Source organism: Neopelma chrysocephalum, unplaced genomic scaffold, assembly GCF_003984885.1.
Source record: "Neopelma chrysocephalum unplaced genomic scaffold, ASM398488v2 Primary Assembly neopelma1_187, whole genome shotgun sequence".
Taxonomy (NCBI): domain Eukaryota; kingdom Metazoa; phylum Chordata; class Aves; order Passeriformes; family Pipridae; genus Neopelma; species Neopelma chrysocephalum.
In genome coordinates this window covers 682,468-697,814 of record NW_020897849.1, presented here as the reverse complement: position 1 = coordinate 697,814, position 15,347 = coordinate 682,468, and the positions used below count along the sequence as shown (strand labels likewise).

General features: G+C 48.4%; 1 protein-coding gene across 2 annotated transcripts in view; it reads right to left on the bottom strand.

Moving 5' to 3' along the window:
* Positions 1-15,347, bottom strand: part of PLXNA4 (plexin A4) — a 451,641-nt gene that overhangs the window by 415,694 nt on the left and 20,600 nt on the right. For both annotated transcript variants that reach the window (XM_027702477.1, XM_027702478.1), the window contains exon 2: positions 7,466-8,728. In XM_027702477.1, coding sequence (XP_027558278.1) covers positions 7,466-8,644 — 1,179 coding nt within the window. In that variant the 5' untranslated portion in view covers positions 8,645-8,728. The remainder of the gene's footprint in view (positions 1-7,465; positions 8,729-15,347) is intronic.

Below are 15,347 nucleotides of genomic sequence, written 5' to 3'. Positions count from 1 at the left end.
ATTCTTTCTGCATCCACTGATCTGGAAGTCTCTTTTCAAGGACAGGTGTTTAATACTGAGGAACCTACTTAATACCTCAAATGCAATCATCCTCTCCTGCAATTAGGCCCTGCTTTACAGCCCTTAAGTGCAAGCTGCAGTTGATGTAGGGGATTAAGAGTTTTTGTTTTTCTCTCCTCCAGAGCCTCCAAATCCACTTTTTTCCTGCCTGGAGCTCCGAGCACTTTACAGAGGCAGGGAAATGTCCTTATCCCTGCTGGTTGAAGGCAGAGAGGTGGCACATGGGAGGAAGAGTCACCACCAATGGAAAAGAGAAGATGATCCATGTGCTGCCTGAGGAGCCCCTGCAAAGGAGCTCTCACCAGGTTGGGATATACATCCCCACCTGAATAAATGGTGGGCTTTTGAGGATGTCTGGAGGACTGGAGTGTTACCAGGAGCCATATCCAGCTGAACTAAGAGCTCATGGAGGTGCTGGAGAAGCCCTGTGGTGCTCACGCAGCACTGCTGAGATGTTCCTGTAACTCCATTAAATCTCAACCATCCTGTCTCCAGCAGGAACACCAGGTATGAACACCAGGCACGCTGCTCAATGGCTTAGTGCTAATTAGTTAATGAGCCTGCTGCTCACCTCAGAGGGGAGGAGGTGGGGAGAATTTCCTAATTCTGGTTCAGAGGGGCCAGGACCTTGCTCGGAGCATCGTAGCTGTGGAGTCAGCTGCTCTCCATCAGCCTGAGGAGCAAGGCCCCAGACATCCCTGGCCACTTCCACCCCTGACAACAATCATGAGAAACCCCAGCTGTGTCACTGGGGAGAGCTCCCTGAGCTGCTCATGTGGCAGGATAACATGACATTTCTCCCTGCTGGAATGCCTTTCATCCCGGAGCACATCCAGTTTTGCAGGGGAGATGATGGTCAGGCCTGTTGGACGTGGAGAAATGAGGAGAGGGAAGGTGCATGGGGGAGATCTACAAACCACAGGGCTCTACCTCTTGTCCCTCTTGCCTCCTCAGCTCAGCCTCCACCCTCTCCAGCCCCCAGTGTCCCTGTCACCTCTTATCAAAGTTTCTGAGCGAGTCCCTGGGACAACACGCTCTGCACACACACACACACACACACACTCCCATCCAACACAAACTGATGTGACCAATTATACAAACACAGATCTGGCAGCCACAGGCCTGTTTGCTCCGTCTGCGAGTCTCCAGCGGGCATTCCCAGAGAGGCATTACCGTATTTCCGAGGGTACTGCCTTTCCAAACACTGCACTCTGTCATTTTTTTGGGGGGTTTCCTGCTCTTATTTGTATTTTCAGAGGAAGAAGAAGAAAACACTGTTACAAGTTGACCAAGAGTTGACCTTGACTGACGATGAATGCTTTGGATCAGGAGCAGGAGTCTGTATAATTTGGGGTAAAGACATGTATGTAAAACATGTACCCAAAACTCTTGTCCATCCAGCTGAGATGAACAAAAAGACCTATTGTGCAAGCACGAGTGGCATTGACACTTAGAACGACTTAGGATAGCCCACCTGGCAAACAGAGACACTACAAGGTCTAACAAAACCAATAGCTCATTCCTGTGATGGAGTCATTCCCATGGGAAAGTGTTGGGATCATGTACAGACCGACCCTGCCAAGAGGAACAAGCAGGGGCTGTGTGTGCAAAGATGTCAAAGCACCAGGATCACATGGATCTCCTTCTACACATGCATCTCCTTCCTAAGAACTAAGCCAAAGCTAACACTCCCTTTTACCTCCATCTTTCCCTTTTGTGGGAAAATGATGGGGGAAATGACAGATGGGGATGACAATTCCTGCTTTTATTGTACTTTTTATTGTAAAGTGTTTTTTTTTTCCCTTGAAACGCTGCTTCTTTCCAGCAGCTCCAGCCCACATCCTTCTTTCAGGATGACCCTGTTTTTCTGTTCACCATGCTAGAGGGGAATGCAACAGCAAGGATGATATTCCCTTTTCCTGGAAACAGCACTAAGATCCGGGAGTCCCTGGGTTATGTTTTACTGTGCCTTACCCAACCCTCCTGTGAAACAAGCATAATGCTGCTCCCCATTTTGGTGTCTCAGAGGTTCAGTGTGTCCTGTTAACACCAGTAATGGCAAATCCAAGCCCTGGGAGGAAGAGGAATATCATGAAATAAGCTGTTTATAGAAAAATCTTGGCCATATCACCAACTGTGGCCTCGCCAGGAGTCAAATTGACCATCCCATCCCATACACAAAGCCCTTGTATTACCTGAGTTAAAAAAGGCCCTTCCTAACCTGGTGACATGGAGCAGAACAGAGCCCCTGGATCAGCCCCAGTGTTCATCCTGGCTGAGGGGCTCAGGAAAATGTCTGTGCACCCAACTGGCATCCAAATGTGCCCAACAACCATTCATGGAAAGACTGATCAGCAGTTTGCCCTCCACAATCTCCTCCTGCATTCAGCTAAATCCCATCCCAGCAGCAGTGCTTGCTTGGTGGGCATCTAGGATGGGCAGGGGGAGGCAGGGAAAGCAGGAGGGAGCAGGAGAGAAGAGCCCACTTGAGGAACAGGTGTATGGAGGAGATGCAGGACTCTCAGGGATTTCATCAGCAGCATCTTCAAAGAGGTTTTGGGGAATTACACACTCAGGCACCAGAAGCACAGGAAGCCTTTATAGCCAAGTCACTTGTCAAACAGTGACATGGGTCCCAGACATCTTCTTCTCTTAGCAAAGCATTGGGAAAATATTGCCCAGCTCTTTACACAAGGCCTTTTGTTGGCTGGTCAGCTCTGAAAACATTTCATTTCTCCCCCAAGTGACAGCACTGCCATGAAAAACAGGAAGAGATTGAATACAGTAATTTAAACAGTCAAACTCCATTTCCTGCCAAAAGGAAAAGAAAATACCGGCAGAAGGCAGGAGATAGTTGGGGACAGACACTTTGATTATCAGGCAGATATTTGTGCTGCGTATCCGGTGAAAGCTGCAGCGGTGGAGGTGACACCTTTTCATCTCAGGGACTGGAGTCTGTTAGGCTGCAGAGCAGCAGGTGATGCTGCAAGATACATCAGAGGCTGATGAGGAGACCAAGATCTCCCAGGAGAGCAACCCTGGGATGCAACCAGCTCCCGAGCTGACAGCCAGGAGCACGTGCCAACAGCACATTTTGTTTGGGGCTCTGCTGTGAGACAAAGGTCCAGCAAGGATTCCCTCTCCTCTCCATCTCCCCTGACACCTTTGTGCTGCTTTGGGGTCAGTCTCCAGTACCCTCCTCTTCTCCATCCATGTTTGTATGTCCCACACAGCCATTCACCTGACTGCTCTCCAGGGTAGAGGGGAAGCCTCCCCTGTCTCCACTGCTGAGCATCCCAGTAATGGAATTCTCACTGGGCTTCAAAATGCACCTATTAGTCCTATTTTATAGTAATGAAAATCAACAAATCCCCCAATGATCAATTCCTGTACAGAAAGGGCACATTTAGACCTCTATCCTCCTCTCATATTGTGGTTTTTTATTTTATTTTTTTTGAGAAATCCAGTATATACCAACTGTATCATGGAATCACAGAATCACAGAATGGTTTAGGTTGGAAGGGGCCTTAAAGCTCATCTCATTCCAAGCCCCCCCATGGGCAAGGGCACCTTCCACTAGAGCAGGTTGCTCAATTACAAAGTCCATGAAGCCTGTTTAAACCACAGCCTTCTCAAGCCAACATGAAGTTTGTTTTCTGCTTTAAGAAGCCCTTTTTTTCCCCTTTGAGAACAGCCTTTCCTTTTTCCAACACCCTGCACGTCCCTACAGCCCTGCTCCCACTGTTCCACACGTTCCTGCACCAACCACACTGCAGTGGTCACTTTTCCATGACTGTATAACAAGAGCCTCGTGTGTCAAAGGCTTTGAAGGTGCCCTCTGACTGTATAAGCAGGAATGGCTTCAGTATCCAGAGAGGAGATTTGGATTTGACATGAGGGAAAGCTTCCTCACAGCACAGACAGATCGTGCAGGGAGAGAGAGGAACCTCCGTCGCTGGAGGTTAAGAACAGGTGAGACAAACATCTGTCAGGAATGTTTTAAGTAGGGCAGAAGGGCAAATCAGATGACCTCATAAGAATCCTTTTTTTCCCAGCCTCATTTTTCTCTGATTATATGAATTTTTAAGCGTTTGGGGTCAAGTGTACTCTTTAAATATTAGCTATTATCCTGCATTTGCAGAGAGATATTACCTGAAACCATTTATCACCTGAGTGAACATCACCAATTTGCAAATCAACTGCCCAGACATAAAAATCTATCATTTTTTCCCGATCTGTGCTGAAGATTACAGGGAGGACAGCTGTAACACAGGGATAGGAGAGGAATGAACATTGAGGATTCTCCATTCATCTCTGGATATTTACTTTTCCCATTCTGCAAATGCTTCTATCACACTACCAACATCTGCAACACGCACAGGAACTTGGCACAGGGGAATTGCAGGCTCATTACACAGTTGTGTCTCCGTCTTTGCCCTCATATTGTGTTTGCAAAACAGGCCAGGGCAAGTTTCCAGGACATCCAGCCTTGCAGGACATCTGGGGACCCAAAGCCTCCCACTGCATGTTGACCGTGAGACACAGTTTGTCCAGCTCAGCTCACCAAGGTCCTGCCCGACCTCAAATCTCCCAGATCCAGCTGCAACCAAGCTGCTTGACCAGAGAAGCTACAGACTCTACTACCAGCAGGGCCAAGAGCACTGTTCTCCCACATCCCTGTAATTATCTGTGTGCACATTGCAGGTTAGGAGAGCTCTGCTGGGAATGGTCTCCAAGAGATTTCCCTTGCTCTGAAATGGCCCTGAGCAAGCATTACATCAAGGCAGCAGCAGAAGAATCATAAAATGTGGATCCCCTTTGAGTCAGTTATTACTCTATCAGAAATATTACCAAAATTGGAAGAAGGTTTGTTACTAAAAGCCAGACTTGATCATGCACCAAGAGGTGAGGACAATGCAGTGAATCCAGCTCCATAACCCTGCAGTTAATACCACAAAGAATCATGGAATAAGAGAATGGTTTGAGTTGGAAGGGACCTTAAAGCTCATCTTATTCCACTCCTTTACATGGGCAGGGACACTTTCCCCTATCCCAGGTTGCTCCAAGCCCCATCCAACCTCGAACACTTCCAGGGATGGAGCAGCCATAGCTTCTCTGGGCAACCTATACCATAGTCTCTATGTAAAGAATTTCTTCCTAAAATCTAATCCAAATCTCTCCTCTCTTGATTTAAAATGCTCAGTGCCAGGCACATCATCTATACCCGTTCACACACAGGATTTTGGCTGCTGAAGGCAGGGCAGCAAAGCTGAAGTTCAGCTCCAGCCTGGATCTCAGGAAGGTTAAGCCTCTATTTGCACCAGCAGGGAAACATTTGACATCCACACAAAACCAGGGAAAAGTCTCACTGATGGCTTTGTAATTGGTTTTAGAGCTGCTCCAAACACGTGTGCTGAGAGGCAGAGCAGCAGCGCTGGGGGCTGGCTGGCAACAGGACATCAGCGAAGGAAACAGGGCCCTCACAGACACATATCCAGGCTCCAAAATACTTCACCAACCATCAAATATTTTCCAAGCTTAGCTGCTGGACTCTGCAACCCCTTGCAGCAGCCAAGTCACTAATACCTCTTCCCTCGGGCAGCACAGCTGATCTCAGGCAGGGCTTGCCAGCAGCTCTAAGTAGGCTCATTTAAGGAGAGGACAGCCTACTTAGTTACACTTTTCAGACTCCCTTCTTTTAATTCAAGATCTCCAGGTTCTTTTCCAGCTTAGCATTAGCATCTCTGATTCACAGGGAAGAAATACACTCACAAATATGCTCTAACATTTTTTTCCCCACTGTGTCACCCAGCCCCTGGCTCCTTGTCCTCTCTCCCACTTCTGCAGTCTGGGCCCTCCAAGTTCAGTCTGAGACATCAGTTCTCTTGGTTTGGGACTCATCCCAAGGAACACAAGAATGCTGTTGGCCTTTTTGCTCCTGTCTAAAGCCACAGAAACCAGGACTGAGAGGTTTCAAACCTAATTTGAGAGGTTCAATACTGCAAATGTTAGTATGGAGCACAAGCAGAGCTGATATGCAAATGCATGGAGAGGCTTAACAGCCCAGGAAAGAAACTCCAGTGGGAAGCTCCCAGCTTAAATCTAAAGGCAGCTCTTTGAATGTGCAGAGGCCTTGCAGCTAAACAAAAAAATCAAAGCCAGATTTGGGCACAGCCTTTCTCCCTGTGCAATACTCCATTGGGAGCTTTATGGGTCCAGGCAGAAGAGATCCTGACTAAAATGAAGGACTTGTCCCTCCACAGATTCAGTGTGGGAGAATGAAGTGCAAGGTCAAGCAAGGACTCTGAGGGCACTGGTGTAAAGGGGAATTAAGGTAGAGAAAGGCAGGATCAGTCTTCCTGCAATGAAATTCCCACCTGCGTTCCTCTTGGTCCTTCCTTGTCCTACCAAGGAGCAGCATCAGGAACCTCCCAGCAAGGGAGGCTTGAGCACAAAGGAGAGCTGGAGCAACCCCACATCCCAGGCCCTCCTTGCCTTGAGATTACGGGGCAGGAAAGCACTCTGGCGTTCCTCATATTCCCTTTTCTCAGACTTGAACTTGCCTCTCACTTGAAAGAGCTAATTAAGGCTGGGAATCAAAGCCTGGAGAGGCAGCTCTTCCAGCCCTAATGCCCATGTCTGTGCCTGCTATCAAAGCCAGCCCCGGGCTGGAGGGGCTGAGGCACATTCCTGCAACGACACTCGAGTGAACCGACAGAATAAACCAAGACAATTTCCTCAGACCATTTGTAGGTCAGCTCGACCAGCCTCTTCCCCAATCCTGCCCTTAAATCTTGCAGTATTTAATCCTTGATCTGCAGCCAGGCCTTAATTTTTCAGAGCAGAGGCGACGCGGAGCTGGCTGGAGACCGGAAGGAGAGGGGCTTTGATGGTTAATGACCAGTGCTCCTCAGCCCTAGAAGAAATGAAGCCCTGGCCTCACAAAGCTCCCTGAATAAATTCTGCTCCAACACCAGCCCAGGGAAAGAAAACTACACCAGTGCACACAAAAACCAGCAGAAGCCATTGACACACTCTAGGTCCTGTTTTGGTTTAGGTTTGAGCCAAAACTGTGCTTTGGGTCAAAATTATTTCACCCCTATGATTTGCACAGTGAAGTAATTACAACAGGCAAATTCCTCCTGAAGATTTCAAGGCCCCTGGTTTAGCTCATCAGCAAACACAGCACATTTGTTGATACCCTCATTAGCTTGTCCATGGGCAAACTAAGGTATGAACTGACTAAACTGGGTGGTGTGGTGAGCTGGAGGCAGAGCCAGGACTGGGACAACGCAATCCCAGTTCCTTAGTCCCTGTTTTAATGGTTGAGAAACTTGGTTATCTGAAGACAAGACCTGTGAGCACACAAGGAGGTGAAGTTTGGGTGCTCAGGGGCTTCACTTACCGCACTGCTACAGGGAATGTCCTTGACTTTGAGCCAGGCCAGATCTAACGTCCCCTCTCCCCTGTAGCAGGACTGCAGTCTGTCCTTGATGCGGTCGTTGATCTTTTTCAGGACAAAGATGCAAAGAGCAGACTCATCCAAGGACTTCATCTTCCTTTTCTGCCCCTTGGAGAAGACTGTGAAGAGGATATCATCCTCAGGGCTAACCTCCAAGGACCTGGCTAAGATGGCCCCAGCCTTAGACAAGTAGGCTGCCTGGAGCAATCTGTATTCCACCCCATTCTTCTCACAGCCAATGGGCACCTCCACATAGGAATTAAAGGCTGTGTCCTCCTTACAAAGCCGGACCAGCTTGGAGGTATAAACCTGCTCCTTCGTGGTGGAGCCGGGTGGCGAGATCATCTCAGGCTGCAGAGTCAGGAAGTAGACAAAGTTCCCGCTGCTGAAGCCATAAATGTAGTAGATATCGAAGTCAGGGATGATGGTAAAGGTGTCTGAGGGGATCTTGATCATAGAGGCCACAAACTCATCATGAAAGACATATGCAAACATCCCATCCGCCTCGGAGTTCTTGGTGAGCTTCCTGCTGGAAATAGTGGGGAAATACTCCGGTTTCCCATCCACGGCAGTGGCGATGAACAGCTTGTCATCCATGTTGCTGTAAGAAACAATGACTCCAAAAACAGAGCCACTCTCGTTCACCCCAGAGAGATAATGCTCCTTCTTGTGGAAGGGCTCCCCGAGCTTGAAGAGGTCATCCAGCCTCAGCAGCTTGCAGATGCCCTGGTACAGACTCCCACAGGCTATCAACCGATTCTCCTTGTAGTCTATGAGGAGCATTTTGTTTATGTTGTTGGTGGGTGTCAAGGGTTCGTTGCAGGTTTGGACTATCCTGGGTGGATAACACTTGGGATTGTCATCATCAGGACCAGTCTCGTGGGTCACCAGCACCTTCAGGTCACTGGAGAGTTTGTAGATCCTGTTGACGGCCCCCAAGTAAATGTGCCCAGTTCTTTCGTCCACCACCAAGTGGTTGAAGTTTCCCTCTGCTTGTTCTCCAGTGAAAGTGAGGAAGGGCCTCTTTGGATGGAGTGGCTGCTGTCTGGCAAGAGGTGACACTGTGGTGGACAGCAGGAGGTGAGAAACCAGGCAAGTCCATTTCCACATGGCCGGTGACATGATCAGAGAGGTTTGTATTCCCAAAGGAACAGGATTAAAAGCAGTAAAATTCTTCAAAACACCAATTCCCCGGCAGATTTCGTCCTACAAGCAAAGCAAAAAGAAAACAAAAGCACATTACTATGGAGTATTCCTTCCTCCTTCCCCCTTCATGACCACACCATCATCAGAGCTTATTTAATTGCTAATCCTCCCTTTCTCGACTCTGAGCTCTCTACTTAAAACTAACACAAAGGGAGCCCTCCTGAAAGAAAAGATGCTGGTAGAAAGAGCAGAAATCACACAGCAGAGTCATAAATCAGCACCCTTTTCCTCTCCATCACACACACACGAGCCCCACGGTGCAGCACAAATATTCCCTGGAAGCCAGAGAGGTGCAGAAGGCTCATGGTGGGAACATTAACCAGCGTTGCTGTTTGCACTGCCAATGTCAACCCAACTGTGTATTTGCTGTCTGAGACACCAGAGCTGGAGAAGGATTATTATCCTGCTCTTCTGGATGAAGGACTGAAGCCTAGAGAAGGTCAGGGACCTGCCTGCAGGGACAGGTCCAGATGGATGCTGAGCTCTTTTGCAGCCCTTGGAGTTTGCCGGGAAGAAGCCAGCCCTGGTCTGACATTAACATCCTTCCAGGGAGACCTTGGTCCAGAATGGTCCTGTTTGAACAGGATCTCTGGAGCTTCCAGATCAAAGCTGCCTCGTGCTGGTCCAGCCTGGAGTACAGGCACAGGAGCTGTGGTGTGCCAGCTGCCACAGCCACATCCACGAAGGGCAGGTGGCCAAGCACAGAGCAAGCTGAGCTCTGTGTGTCCTCCCTCCCCTGGGTTCTCACCACGAGACCACTCTCCACTCACTTCACAGCCAAGAAAACATCATCCTGAAGAGAGATACAGCTCCCCTGGGAATCTCAGGTGACTGAGGAGAAAGGGGTTGCCTACCTATTAGCAGTAATAAAGTCTAAAGGGCCATGAAGTGGGAAAACTAATGACCCAAGGACCAGCCTGGTGATTTTCCAAAGAGAGGGATGAGGGACTCCTTGCACCACTCAGTCTCTTAAAATTTCTCAGGTTTTAACCAGGGTGTGGGAGCAGTATGTGGTTCAAACAGCCTCTGTAATTTGTTGAGCACATCATCACACCCCATGGAAACACATCTTCCTGCTCACATCCATCTGCTCCCTTTCCCTTCACTTTTTTGGTTGCTTCTGCACCAAGAACAGCTTTGGCTTTTAATGGCCCAGCAGAACACGTGGGAGGTGGAGTCCTACCACCCCAGATCTCACAAGCCAAGCTCCTCAGTGAGTGCTGAGCACACAACTGGTGTGGTGGCCAGGCTGAGGACACAGATTTCTCCTTCCTCCATCCCACTTTAACATCCACATCAGAACTTCACAAAGCTGTCCTTGATCTTAAAAAGAGCACAAGGTAAACCCCAACCCCGGTCGTGCAGGCCAGTGTCCCATCACCTCTGTCACAGAGTGACTTTGCTGAAATCAGGAGTGATGACAGCCAGGCTGGCACAAGTAGGAGGTAAGGAAAAAATCACTGTTTGCAGATCCCAGCAGGGAGGAAGATGTGACAAGTCTGGATTTTCAGCTTTTTCAGATCTATGCAGCCCTGCTAACGCCAGCAGGACGGAAAAATTTCCTTCAAGAAATAACAGAGAGAATAAATCCCACATTCTTTTGACCTGTAGCCTGATTAGATCTGATAGTGGAAAGGGTAAGTCTGGGCTTGTAGAGCAGCCACCACTTTTATGCCACCCCGAATATTTCAAAATTCTCACAGCAGCCAGAATTTCAAAGCTGTCGTATGATCACCTTCACCTCCCACTGCCCTCCCAGCCACAGCAGCCGCAGGCACTGGATGGATGACGGACAAAGGTCACCCCACATTTACTTTAGGCGTGTTTACCCTGTTCTGCTCTGCCTTTCTGGTCAAGCAAATATTTAATAAAATCAAGCTTATACTGCAGAGTTTGCAAGACTGCCTTGCAGGCTCTGCAGGGACAGGCAGGCTGGTCACGTAGGCTTTTAATAACCTTTAATATGATAGATGGAGCAGGGGTGGAACGAGCTCCCCCCACACAACCACTCCTCTTTCAAAAGACCCCCTCCTTGGGAGAGCAGTAGAAGAGGGAAGCTGTCCCTGTTTGAGTCCTGTGTTCAGAAACATCACGTGGCGACCCTGAACACCAGCCCCTGTCACTTATGAGTTATGATCCATATTTCTAACACACTGGCATGATCGGGAACTAGACAGATATAGGAAGAAATTATTCTTTTCAAGCACTAAAAAGATAATTTTTTTACCCCAACATTTTGCTATATTTTCCTATATTTTGCTCTGCAGAGTCAGCACAGCTGCAGGGCAGGGAAATGGGAACTGTCACAACCCAGAGACTGAAGAGGTGACGAACAGCCCCTCTCTCCAAGAGGAGCCCTCTGCCCAAAGGTCATCACAGCACCAGGACAACAGCACCTGCAACAACAGGAGGAAATCTGCCCATTAAAACAAAGAGCCAACACAAAATCAGAAGAGACGCACTCCAGACATGAAGTCTTTGAGGCCCAAGTAGGTAAGAATTGTTTTAAGGTGAGACTATCACTCCTAGAGGAAGGGAATGGCGAGGAAAACCTTCTTGGTCCCTTCCAACCCAAACCATTCTGTGATTCCTCCAGGGAAAGACAGCAAATTCCACCTGGAAACCAGAGAGACCGCAGTGAGAAACTCCAGGAAATCTGGATGAGGAGTCCCTTTAGTATCAGACAAGGGCACTTCAAAAACACTGAACCCCATGGAGGAAGATGCTCACCTGGAGAGAAAAGGGTATCAACAGTCTGAGAGCACCAATAGCCACCAAGCACACACAGGAGCCTTTTGGGACAAAGCAGGGAGAGCAGGACCCTTGGGCTGTCTTTCCATTTTCCATCAGCCATCTGAGTGGCCCCAGGAGCAGGATTTTCCCTCTGTACATTCCTCTCCCATCTGCTCGTGCTGTTTGCCCTGCACCCTCTGTCCTAGAGCACCAGTCAGCCCTTGAGCCTCTGAGGGCTATAATTTATAATTTGGCTCAATTAATAAATAACAGCAGAGGTCAGGGGCAAGGAGGTCTGGATGTTTTGCTTGCAGAATAGAGCAGGTTTTGTACTACCCCTGAGAGGATGCACTAAGGAGAATTACCCATGTCTGGATAGCAGAAATCACAGCAGCTGGGAAGACAAGTAGTCCAGTGGCACAGACATACCCAGCCTCTTAGGCTGCTCAAATTACAAGAGAGTAATTATACCCTAAAAACAAAGCATATAAACCAAAGGCCTCAGCCAGCAGGCAGTGGGGTCTGGGCTTAGGTACTGAGCTGGGTATTTCCAAAATAAGCCCAAACTGCCTTCCCACAATGACCAGGCTCACTGGCCTTTTCCACCAGCGATGCCATGACCCACATGTAGGGTTCCTGTGTGAGATCAGATCACCCCTCTACGTGGCTCCTGCCACAACAGCCTCTTCACCACCACATTCAAGGTCCCTGGGAAGGTCACAGAGCAAATCCAGCTCAATGTTCCATCCATGGTCAGAGGAAGGTCTCAGAGGCAGCTCCCACAGAAGGTCTCACATCACTCTCTTGCCTGTGGAACTGGAGGCTCAGCTTCATGGCTTGCAAATAACACATTCCCCATAGGATGCCTTGAATTCCCAGAGCTTGGATTAAGAACTGTTTTCCTCCTGAAGGACAGAAAGTTATGATGCTGCCCCACAGTGTGGTTACTTTTTTAGTGTTATTGACCATTCCTAGCAAAGGGTAGAGACCACTGAGTTAGAGGATCCTGCTCAGGGCTCTCCAGGACAAAATCCCAAGACTCCAAAACATGCAACTCCGTGGTAAATACATGGGGCACCTGGACAAGAAAAGTTTGGATGTGAAAAAGCCTAAGAGGATTAAACTTTCCTAACTTCTTTTAACTCTGGTTATTAGATGGGAAAGTTAGGGAATGATAAATATATCCTCAAAATGCAGCAGGTTTCAAGGGGACAAAGTCAAGAAGGAAGAGCTATGGATAAGGAGGTAGGAATAAATCAGGAATAAAGAGGACACAAAGGACTGATCTGTCAACTGAGAGGAAGGGAAGGACTTGGGAGAAGTGTACTGGGAAAGAGAGAAATGGGACATTCAGGTTTTGACTGACAATCTCACAAAAGCCATGGCCATGTCCCTGTACTAGAGGCTGGAACAAATCCACCCCACTGCAACGACAGCTCCCGAAAGGAATGTGTCACTGAGTGAACATGGGAGACAACAGCATCTCCCCATTTCACTCACACACACACACAACCCTCCTGCCACCAAAGGTGGTAGACAGAGTCATGTCACCAGGTCCCCTGCCACGGTGACACGTTGGCAGCAGGGACACTGTAATGCCAGCAGCATGAGGAGTCACCTGGGAGAGCCTGGATAAAAAAAGCCATGGAAGAAATCCCACCCTGGGTCCACCTCCAGCCAGGGGCTCCAGAACAAAAACACATATCAAAACCTAGAACACACAAAAAAATGCTGAAAAACAGGGGAAGAAACCCCATCATGTCGTTCTGTACAGTGGGTCTGGCACAACCCCGGAGTCCCACGGCTGGTGGGATGGACTCAGGGAGTTCTCCACCAGGCAGCACCTGGCTGGAGGAAGCCAAGAGCAGCTAAGACTCAGGGACAGTTCCAGTTTCACTGGCTGGGTGGTTAATGAGGCCCAGCACTAATCAGGCAGCACGCTCCTCTGTTTACTTTTGCTGCACTCAGGCACAGCCATTCATTTCCCGGGATGCTGACGAGGCAGATGCCCAGAGCCGGAGCCAGCACAGAGCAATTCAGCACCAAGTGCAGCTACACAATCCTTTTAATCTCATCTAAAGACTTTTTTTCATGGCTTCCTTTAATAAACCCTGATTACCATGGATAGAAGCTTTTCTTTGGGAGCCAACACGGCGAGAAAACTCATACGGAGACATTGTCAACAGCTTCCCCAACAAAGCCCGGCTTCTAACTTGGGCTAAATCCTTTCTGACTTGGCCTAAATCCTTTCTCCCTGAACTCACAACCTGTCCAGGCTGAAGGCAAGTCTCCCTTTGAGGACATCCCACACCAGAGCATCTTTTCTTCAGAGCTCCCTGCAATGAATGAACAGATCCCAGCGGAAGCTGCAGCTTGTCCCAAATAAAGAGATTAATTTCAGGAGTGGTTTGTTTGCAAGGGAATTAAGCTACAGCAGGACAACACAGCCTTCCCTCATCACACAGATTATTCTCCTCAGGCACTCAGATGCTGCCCATCACCTTGTTACCTATGTCTGTGCCAGAAGTGTATTAAACAATGGGATTAATACATGCCATGAGTGGGACTTTCTTCCTTTTCTCCTGATTCCCCCATGTGATAAAACTGCATGTAGATGGTTTTCCTTCCTGCACTTCAGACTTGGTTGCCTATCAGCAAAAGCAGGTCAGAGCTGTGCTCCTCTGTGCTTGGAAGGGAGAGCAGGGAGGTTTAGTAATGATTTCTCAGTTCCTCCAAGAATTTGCTACAGAGACTCAAACGAAAGAACACAAATATTCAGTGTCACAGAAATGGGAATGGAGTTTTGAGGTCACAGAAATAACCTACAAATCCAGAGACCGGAGTTAAACTCTCTTTTCTGGAGCAGACAGGGATGCTATAGAATCATGGAACATCCTGAGTTGGAAGGGACCCAACCTTCCAACAACGACACCCTCCATGACACAGATAACAGTATTTCCCAGTCTCCTGAAAACATCCTGAGGATAAATCTATTAAAATTATTCCTTCTCACAGTAACTGGGCAAGTGTAAACCCCCAGACAACCAAACTGTTGTAGCAGGAGCACACAAGGTCATTGATTTTTACCAAACCATGCCACAGCAGTGCCTAACTTGGTTGATCTACCTTCAGGAATGTGTATATGAGATCAGACGGGTCCAAAGCACTGGAAAAAGTGAAGTATTGCCAAAATCCAGAGTGTCAGGTTGACTTCTGTCTCAAAGTCTCATTCTTACCCCCAACAAAGTCATTGTACAGTCCTGGGACTCAGTTCTTCCCAGCACAAAGTTTTCCTCTGCTGTATTTCCCTGAAGTGTGGCTCTCATGGGGTTGGCAGTGCCAAGCTGGCCAAGAAGTTAAAACAGTGTGGGATATCCCTTTGGCCAGTTTGGGTCAGCTGTCCTGGCTGTGTCCTCTCCCAGCTCTTGGTGCACCTCCAGCCTTCTCCCTGGCAGGGCAGGAGAAGCTGAAAAGTCCTGGAGTTGGTATAAACACGACTTAACAACAACAAAAACCATCAATGTGTTACTAACACAACTTTCAAATCCCAAACACACCATACCAGCTACAGGAAGGAAATTCCCTCTATCCCAGCTGAAACCAGGACAGCACTTCACAGCAAGGAGACCCTGCTCAGCTCTAGGCACGACGAGGAACAAACACAGCCACTACCCCTAAAGGAATGATGAATATTGAAAAGAAAATGAACTGGGTTTCATCCCAGCAGGTCTCCCCAGCTTGTGTGTCAATGACAGCATTTTAGGATTGCCTTTTCCTTCCTAAGAAGCAAAGCTTATGCTCACACATTCCATTCAAGGCTTTGGGGTCTCTGAAGAGACTCCACATGAAGTCCTTAAATTTTCCAGGTCTGGTTCAGGCAGGAGTC